General features: G+C 35.0%; 1 protein-coding gene across 1 annotated transcript; it reads left to right on the top strand.

Annotated features, from left to right (window-relative positions):
* The first annotated feature begins 2,147 nt into the window (after window positions 1-2,147).
* Window positions 2,148-10,482, top strand: dmac2 (distal membrane arm assembly component 2). The gene is made up of 7 exons (XM_067451567.1): window positions 2,148-2,308; window positions 2,716-2,749; window positions 3,455-3,648; window positions 3,955-4,035; window positions 7,898-8,037; window positions 9,871-10,033; window positions 10,148-10,482. The coding sequence occupies exons 1-7, from the start codon at window positions 2,223-2,225 to the stop codon at window positions 10,344-10,346; spliced, it is 897 nt and encodes a 298-aa protein (XP_067307668.1). The 5' UTR covers window positions 2,148-2,222; the 3' UTR covers window positions 10,347-10,482.
* Window positions 10,483-10,505: the final 23 nt, after the last annotated feature.

Raw genomic sequence — 10,505 nt, 5'->3', positions numbered from 1 at the left:
TTAAGTTCTACTTGTGTCGTTATTTTGGTGAAAGTAACTCAAAAGTAATATAGGAGTAGTGTAATGCTTTTTTAAATTCTGAGACAGAAATATTGTAATGTACAGAATTAATTTTCAAATAACAGTTACAAGTAATCTCTAATGTCTTACAGTCTGAAATTAACTTGCACAGCACTGACCAAAAGACTGTGAAGCTAGTGAAGGTCACTGGAGAGCACTGGTGCTGGTGAGGGCAACTGAAACTGAAAGATAATGGGGTTGGTGAATCACTAAAAAACATGTTTGAAGACCCAGACAAGATGCTGATATCGACTTAAATATAGTTTGTCATCTTCAGTTACTTTTTTCTTTCATGATGAAATCTTAACATGTTCTTTAGTTTGTGGTTGTCCAGACAAGTTGAATTCTTGAAAAGCAACATTTGGCTATGGAAAGGAATTATATAAATACTACTACTAATAATAATTATTATTATTAAGGTTCCATGCTTGTTTGGCATTGAAGGTTCCATGAAGAAGCTTTAACATTGTGTGTTTGGATTTAGGCAGCAAAATCTGGCGTCAAAAGGAGTCAACAACATCAGTCACATTAACCAATTTTTGTAAAAAAAAAAAAAAAATTAAAAATACAAAATATTTGTATTTAAAATGTTAAAATGTTATAAAATGTTTTAACCTATATGTGTAATGATGTCAGCAGTCATTGTCTCTGTTGTACTAACATTACACAACAATTTCACCAAACCATTTCATAATTGTAAAATAGCCTATAGAAATAATTTTTTGTCAATGGATTTCCAATAAAAATGATCTTCAATAGACTGCTTTATTATACTTTTGTTGAAGTAAAGCTCACACTAGTAGGCTATGTCTGTGGGAACATCCCTTTCTGAGGTGTGCAACTGCTGCTAAGTGATGTTAAGTGAAAAGAAAAAGGTGCCAGTGCAGTTTAAAGGGGTCAAGACTTTTTATCATTTTAATATATTCCTTGAGGTTCACAAATCAGCTGGGTAGTAACAAATTACTTGTAATCTGGATTATGTCAATCAATCAATCAAACTTTGTTTCTATAGTTGTATAGAAGTTGTATAGCAACTTCCAACAACCAAAAGGAGGACCAAGGTGCTTTTCATTTAAAACAGAAGAACATCTACAATAAATAATATATTAATACATTAAGCAAAAACCAAAGGAACAGTTACACAAAATAAAACAATACAATTTAAAGTGCTATAGTGCTACAGTGCACTATAAAAAAAAAAAAAAATTGCTCCAATTGAACATTTTCAAGTGACTGATCACATCTAAATTTTTCAGTTAGCCAAATTGAATTCCTGTGATTTAAATTGCATCGATTCACAGAATTTCAATTTGGCCAACTGAAAAATGTATTAATTCACCGAATTTCAATTCGGCCAACTGAAAAATTTAGATGTGATCAGTCACTAGAAAATTTTCATTTGGAGCTTCTTTTTTCTTTTTTTTTTTTACAGTGTGTGGTAAAGGCCAGTCTAAATAAATGTATAAATGTGTTTTTAACCTGGACTTGAACAGGGCCAGGTCTGTAAGAACATGCAGGTCTACAGGTAAAGTGTTCCAAAGTTTAGGAGCAGCAAAAGCAAATGAACGATCGCCCCACTGCTTGCACCGGGACCTCGGAAAAACTAGCCTCATCTGGTCAGCCGACCGGAGGGCTCTGTTTGGACGGTAGACACTTAAAATTTCTATGTTATCAGATTGCAAAAATTAAGTACTTGTAATTAGATTATATTATGTTGTAAAATACGCAAAATGTATAACTAGTCTTGATGTGATATTCTTGATTAAATAAATACTCCTTTTATAATGTTTATAATGAGGCTTTTTAAGCTATAACATTTTCAGAATGTTTTAATGGTGCAAAACCTGTCAAAGGAAGCAAATTTGATTCCTCATGTCATGACCTCTATTGCAATCTTTGCCATCATATAATTATTGGCACAGTAGTTATAAGCCTTTGCAAATGCATTTTCATATAACTGTATTTGATTTAAGAGTGTTTGCTGCAGTGGTCCCAAAACAAAACTTTTGGAGGTGTGTGCAGCTCTTTGTTTTCATCCACTTGGGCTTCTTGCCTTCAGTAGGAAATATCTAATTTTGGATTTCCAGATCCTCAAGTCTTGCAACAGATTTTATGGCCCACAGTGATCTGATCTCAGCATCATCAAGTCAGTCTGGGAATACATGAAGAGAGAAACCACAAGTATAGTAATAGGAGAAACAGAAACATCAAAATACGACACGGTGGCAGCATCTGCTGGTCAAAACATGTAAGTGCACTGAAACACACACACACACACACACACACACACACACACACACACACACACACACACACACACACACACACACACACACACACACACACACACACACACACACACACACACACACACACACACACACACACCTTTTACAAACAAACTGCGAATGTTCTAATAATGTTCTGCGAAAAATTGAATTAATGCAATCTACAAATCATCAAATATCCTATAATTTAATGTGTGCCAGTATTTTTTCTTACCTGTAGGGCTTGTTTGTTAATTATACAAATATGGCAATAAAATGTATACATTCTTATAAAATGAATCTGAGATCAGTTAAAAAGTCTGTAGACATTGGTTCATGTTTACTGAGATCGCCATCGCCCCCTAACGCAAATTCATTGAAATTACAGGAGAAAAAAATCAAACATGGCAGCCTCCTTGCTGGTGAGTTCAACTGTCCTGACCTGCGTATTTCATTTATTGATGAAATTGTTGCTGTTGTTTTCTCCGCGCAACACACGCTAAAGTCTTACATTACTGTTTCGTTTTATAATCGAGTCACATTTGCATAGTTCATACTAGCAAAAACATAGTACCATGTTACCATATACGATGGTATAATGTAATGTTTTGTAACCTGCCTTGGTATACCATGGTATTATGAAGTAACTGTGTATTGCCAAAGAATTAAGAAATTAATTAATTTATTCATTCTATTAAAATTCAGGAATTAAGTCGATACCTGAATTAAATCAAGACAGCAAACAGAGTGCAGAATTATAATTTGAATTTATTTCAAATGTAAGGAAAATGACGTTTACAGTATCAATTGCCCATAAACATTAGCAAGCACCATGGGGTACTTTTTCAGAAATATTATAAATGCCACCTATAGAAACTAATTAATTTGATGTTCCTGCTCATGATTGAAATAAGGCTGTTCAGAATCATCACTTACCACTATATATATATATATATATATATATATATATATATATATATATTATACCATGATAATGCCATCATAAAACCACAGTACTTCTGTGAGGGGCTGTGGGAGAAATGCATGCTACAGTTTTACATACTATACTTGTTCATCTTCTCAGTAGCATTATGTTGTAAATGATCTTTATTGCTCTCTTTCAAAAGTCTCATGCCATGAGGAGATGTTCAGCACACACCTGTGCTGTTGTGGCTGTCAGGAGGTGTTTGAGTTCAGCTGCTGCTCCTCCATCTGTCTTCACCAGGCTCTTATTCAAACTCAGTCACTACTTCTATGATGTGGAGAACATTGTAGTTTGGAATGACTGGGCAAGGACAAAATTGGTCAGACGCAAGAATAAGTAAGTGCCAGTGTATGTGTGCTCAGATGTGTCGCCCTATAGAATAATGCATTGTAAAAGAAGACCATAGTGGCTGTGAGAAGTGCCTGCATGATTGAGTGTCCTGTTCTCTGCATAGTGTCTCTATAAACAAATATATATATATATATATATATATATATATATATATATATATATATATATGTATATATATATATATATATATATATATATATATATATTATTATTATTATTTTATTTTTATCTTTATTTTATTTTATTCTTTATTTCTACTGAAATGTTGACTTTAGGGTCTTTTTTATGTAGGTTTTTTGGTTATGCACAGGAGAAGTTTGGTGATAATATAGGAGCAGCCTATTATATTCTGACTCTCAGAGGGAGCTTCAGGTAAGAGTCAATGATGTGATGCCCCCTTTTATATCCTATTCTTTTATGTCTGTTAATTAATTAAAATGTTCATTGAAATTAAATTCAAACATTCATTAATTGAATACACATTTTAAATCTGAACCTTTTTGTCAGTGTAATACAAATCGCCCTTATGAGGTCATTACGAAGAAAAAAAACCTTACAATAAGGTTTCATTTGTTAATGTTAGCTAACTACATTAGTCTACATGATTACTGTAACAATGAGCAATACTTCTGCAGCATTTATGCATCTTACTTAATGCTAATGGAAACATTTACTAATAAATGCACGGTGCTCCTCATGTGGAGCTCAAATGACTGACATTTTTTTATTTCTATTGAGTAGATGTATTTTAGTTTGATAATTTTTTTGATTTAATATTGTGTAATTTTTTTTTTTTTTAATGTTACTAAATTATATTTACGCAGTAATTATAATACATTTATTAACTTTTGAGAAGAAACATTTTCGTTTTGAAAATAAATAAATAAATAAATAAAATACAATTCTAGAAGCACATTTGTGAGGTCAGGCACTGATGTTGGACGAGAAGGCCTGACTCTGAGTCTCCGCTCTTATTAATCCCAAAGGTGATCTATCAGGTTGAGGTCAGGACTCTGCAGGCCAGTCAAGTTCCTTCACGCCAAACTCGCTCATCCATGTCTTTACGGACCTTGCTTTGTAATCTGGAGCACAGTCATGAAGGGGCCATCCCCAAACTGTTCCCACAATGTTGGGAGCATGAAATTGTCCAAAATGTCTTGTGACACCGCTTCAAATCATTGAATTCAGGTGTTCCAGTAATTTATATGGCCACAGGCAATGTTCTCTCTAATTTCTTTTCTCGCTGACCAAAACTTTCCTCTATTGGGCGGACATTTATGTCACTATACCAGACCTGTACAGTATACGTAAACACGCACACAAAACGTGGTTTCATCATGCAGTTATAACTTTTAACTTTAATGTGCCATTTATATTTTGTTTAACCCTTGATGTAACTTAGTGATATATTTTTAAAATATTAAGTTAATTCAGAAGTCTCTAAATTAAACACATTTTAATTTGACTGAGAATTTTTTTCTCAAAAGAAATACTATTGAAATACTATTGTCTTCTTTTCCAAGAAATACTATTTAAAATATCCCCAAAACAGTTAAATTCTTTATAATAAACAATCATTTTCATTTTATATTATATTATCGCTTTTGAATATCAGGTGTTTTTTGTTGTTGTTTGTTTTTGCTTTTTAGTAGCAATGATCCCTTAACAATCCCCTTGTGAGATAAATTCTTTATTAGGCTTACAATGTAATATAATTATAACAAACAGCCTATAATATAATATAAAAACTAATTTAAGTATTTAAACTGATATATAAAAAATGCGTCAATTTGTTAAAAACCTGAAGGATTTAAAAAGTAATTAAACAGATCTAATAGCTCAAGCTCAATATGTTCAAGAGAAGATGTGAACTCTTTTATTGTTCTCTAAACATCTCTGAAACCCAAACCACACACACATATCTATTTAAACGTGTGTTACTAAGGTGTTTTGAGTTTACACGCTACACTTGTGGTGGGTGTGTAACTGTAAATGTCTGTTTAGTTACTGTGCCTTTCATCCATTATTTCCACCACTTAATCAAGCCACTCTTTTTTAAAACATGATGACACTTTATTTCACGTCTTTGCATTTCACGTAGCCTCTCATATTGAGCTTTCAACCGCAATCATTCAGACTCACTGCTGCTCACACGCGACATAATTCTCTCTATGAAACCTGGAAACCGCATTCCCTGGTTCTAACACTATAGCGACGCTAACTCTATAGCGGTTGAACAGAGCACTGCAATTATTTCTCATTTAGACTACAATCAAATGGATTTCTCCCCTCATTTTGCGTCTTTGTCTATTGTCTGTGCAGCGTTTTATTATTTCTGCACGCATGCAGCTTAGAGGCACATTGGCCATAGTATAAAATCAAGCACTAGGCATGCAGATGCTTCTACAAACATTTGTGAAAGAATGGGTCGCTCTCAGGAGCTCAGCGCATGCTGAAGCGCACAGTGCACACCTTCCAACTAAACTCTGTTTTGGGAATGATAAAACTGCTTAACATTCTGCTTCATGGCACAAATATTGCCAACTAAAGTTTTAACAATTCAAAGCTTATGAAAGCGACAATAACGAACATATGGATTGCTGTTGAATCTGGAGGGGAAAGCCAATGAACGGCCAACGACTAGATTTTCGAAAGTGCTTCTTCTGTGAGGGTGGCATAGATCCCTGTGTTACGAATTTTGCGAGTGCGACACACACTAATCAGTCTTTTAACCTAAAAACTTTACAGGTATTGCTCTGTAAATTGAATTAAGAATATAATTAATGCATATATTCTATTTTAAAAACTGTAGTCTATGCCAGAGACATGACATGTTAGTCTGTGAAAATGTGTCAGGCAGGCTGAGGCTACACATATTGATTTTGACATTGTTAGCCTCTTGTCTTTTTTACGTCGTACACTGTACATTTAACTTAAAATATAAAATGTTGTACAGGAAAACAGTCCTTATTAATTAATTATTAGTTGCCTATTGTAGTGTCTCAGGAAATCTTGCTTATTGTCACATTGCTCTTCTTCGGCTGCTGCACTGAGCATATTTCATTAATAATGATATACTTCTAATATGACAGGCTCCTATGCCAAAATGACATTATAGACCCAAGGAAACACCATGCAAAATTTGGTGCTTTTAACACCTCGGTAACGGTATTTTCTCTACGCCACCAGAATAGTTATGTTATAATTATAACAGAATAATATGTTTTTCAGGGGTTGGGCTTGGCCCCTTAATTCCAGTGAAAGGATCTCTTAAAGCTTCACCATACCAAGACATTTTGGACCATTTCATGCTTCCAACTTTGTAGGAACAGTTTTGGGATGGCCCCTTCCTGTTCCAACATAACTGTGCTCCAGAGCATAAAGCAAGGTCCGCAAAGACATGGATAAGCGAGTTTGGTGTGGAGGAACTTGACTGGCCTGCACAGAGTCCTGACCTCAACCTGATAGATCACCTTTGGGATGAATTAGCGCGGAGACTCAGAGTCAGGCCTTCTCATCGAACATCAGTGCCTGAACTCACAAATGCGCTTCTAGAAGAATGGTCAAAAAAGTTCCCATAAACACACTCCTAAACCTTGTGAAAATCATTTGTTTCCAATTTGGTGATTTTTTTTGACCACGAGGAGTACAAGTGTGACTTTTTCAGGACCATTTACCCTTTTTGAATCGTCCATGATTTGTGTGTGTTCACATAGCAAGTGCCAAAACCTTTACCAAGTTTCATACCATTCTGACGAGTTAACATGAACATGTACATTTTTATTAAATAACATTAATAAAGGTAAATAAATTCTACAGGAGTATATTGTTCATTGTTAGTTCATGATAGTAACTAATGTTAACAAATGAGACCCTTTGGCTTTGACCTTAGTTTAGCTATATTTCATTATTCATATTTTCATTATTTCAAACAAAACTGCTTAATTTATTATTTTCCTGCCAAATCCAAATCATGTGGTGCGACCAACATTCAGGGAAAAAAAACAGGAAATCATAGAAAACCTGCAGAATGTGTCTTTAAAATAATAATGGGATTGAGATTAATGAAACAATATGAAACTAACATGAATACAATAGTACATTTATAAGAACTTTTTTTACTTTATTTTTGGATACTTTTATGTCATCGATCGTCAAAATGTTTATGAGCCCATCCAGCTTTCAATGAACCCTTCCTTAAATGGTCTCCATTGCACATACCTTGTCTCTCTAGATTTGCAGGGCAGTCTGAATGGTTTCGTCCAGACTCAAGGGGAAGATTCAGCTATGACTTCATCAGCACCCCTGACTTACACATTGAGGAAGTGGATTTGAGTGGCACCCTAATAAACCACAATGGACTTGACAACCTAAGTAATCAACTTTTGTGTTATATAAATATACATTTGTTTCTGATGTCTGAGCCTTTGATTAGTCAAGTCAGAAGTCCTTATTAGAAAGCCAAATTATGTTCTCATCTCCATCTCATCTGTGTCACAACTCCTTTAGTGACAAAACAAACCCATTCAAAATCATGTTTTTCTGTGCCACTTCTATGGATTCCAGTTTCTAACAATCTGAGTTCGGAGTCACGTAAACACATTATTCTCATTGCTTATAAGCATCTCAACACTTCCATTGATTGGTTCTCTTAAAGCCAACCGCTTTTGCCAATTGATCGATTTGTTAATATATACATAATGTATTTAATTTCTGCCCCGAACCGGCTAAATTCAGTGCTGCTATTTTTGATGCAGCAGCTTGCTTTCTTTTCACTGTATTAATGTGCATGTTTCAGCAGTAGCCTCAGATCTAGTCCACCAAGACTAAAGGCCGTTCGCACCAAAGACGTTAACTTGAGCGACAGACACATCCATCTACATATAAAAGAATAGAAAGACAACTTTAATGATAACAGCACAGAGAAATGATATCGTTGGAATAACTTTCAGAATATTTTTTTTTCTACCTGAACATAGCTGTAATTCTACACCATTGCCTCATTTAGTATCGCAGTTCTATGAATATACAAATTAGTCCCACCTCCACTTATTCGCACCAGCGATCCACTCTTTGATGAGCACACGTTGACGTGAATGGTTACAAGGTAGTTTGTGACGTAAGAAACTACTGTTGTTTTTGAGTCTTTGGTTCGCTGCAGTTTTAATGAGAAAATACTCAGCAATGGTGATGACTTATGAGCTTGCACATGGTTTGTCTTAAAGCATATTAAAAACACCACATAGACATATATAAACAACATTAAAAACTTGATTTTCACCACAGAGCTCAAGCGTTTAAAGCGGCAGATGACAAAACAGCAACATCATTCTTGTTGTGAATAGGCCTTAAAGGGTTGGTTCACCCAAAAATAGAAATGGTGTTGTTAATTCCTCACCTTATATCGTTCCAAACCCGTAAGATCTTCATTCATCTTCAGAACACAAATGAAGATATTTTTGATGAAATCAAAAGCTTTCTGAATCAGCCATAGGCAGCAACATCATTGCATTGTGACTCCAGTGGTTCAACCTCAATGTTTATGAAGCAGCGTGAGTACTTTTGTGTGCAAAAATAAATAAATAAATAATGACTTTATTCAACAATTTTCTCTGCGACGTCATTCTCTTAAGCTGTCGAGGTAAAGACAGAAAGACAGAAAGAAAGTTTGTCAGAACACTGACTCATTATTTAAAGTCATAGTAAATTAGTAAAAAAAATTGCGCACAAAAAGTATTCTCGTTGCTTCATAACATTAAGGTTGAACCACTGGAGTCACATGGACTATTTTACAGTAATGTCTTTACTGCCTTTCTGGGCCTTAAAAGTTGCAGACGTTGCTGTCTATGGATGGTTCAGAAACCTCTCGGATTTCATCAAAAATATCTTGAAAGATGAACGAAGGTCTAACGGGTTTGGAACGACATGAGGGTGAAGAATTAATGACGGAAATTAAATTTTTGGGTGAACTATCCCTTTAAGCCCATTCCATGCTTATCAATATTAAAATATATCCTGGGAGTTGTCATGATTGAATTTAATTTCATTGTATTATTGATTAACTATAGGCAACAGAAAAGCCCTTCCTGAATCTAAAGGGGACAAAACAATAAATCATGATCTATGTGAAGAATAAGTCTTCTAAATATTATTGTTGTGGTGTGTATTTTGTTTTCTCACTCACACAAACAAATTGTCTTTTCTCAGTAAAGCAGAATAAACTTCAGAGTCTCTCTCTGCGAGGATGTCCTGAAGTGGACGACTGGTTTCTTGCACGTCTTCATGTCTTTGGAGAAAGTCTGGTGGCATTAGACGTGTCAAACTGCCCTTGTGTCACTGTAGGAGGTCTCGCTGCATTACAAAATCTCAGGTGATAAAAACAGTCTTCAGTTGTGACGTATGCTTAAATGCACATGCAGGCCAGCCTGAAAATAACATTTTTATTATATTTTGCTTTGTTCCCCCTCAACGCCTTTTTCCACAGAAAGCTACAGCGTCTGGACATTTCCGGACTTTCACAGTTGCAAAGTCCAGGCTTAGTCCGGATTCTGTTGGAGGAAATGCTGCCGCACTGTCGGGTCACTGGAGTTGAGTACGAACAGGGTCTGATGCAGCCAGACAGCCAAGAGCTAACAGAGGATGATAATAAAGCTGCCGTAAACACTGGAGTCAGACATATGTAAACATGGCTGCTGACAATTGCTTATAGTGTATTATTATGTTGTTTGCTACCGATGTATGTTCTGTGTACTTATATATGCATTATATTGTTGTTGAGAGACGCAATAAAGTTTTATGTGTAAATGTTGAGAACTTCCATACACGCATCAGGCATCCCATTA

Source organism: Pseudorasbora parva, chromosome 8 (genome assembly GCF_024679245.1).
Source record: "Pseudorasbora parva isolate DD20220531a chromosome 8, ASM2467924v1, whole genome shotgun sequence".
In the NCBI taxonomy this organism is placed as follows: Eukaryota; Metazoa; Chordata; class Actinopteri; order Cypriniformes; family Gobionidae; genus Pseudorasbora; species Pseudorasbora parva.
This window is presented reverse-complemented; position numbering and strand designations above follow the sequence as displayed.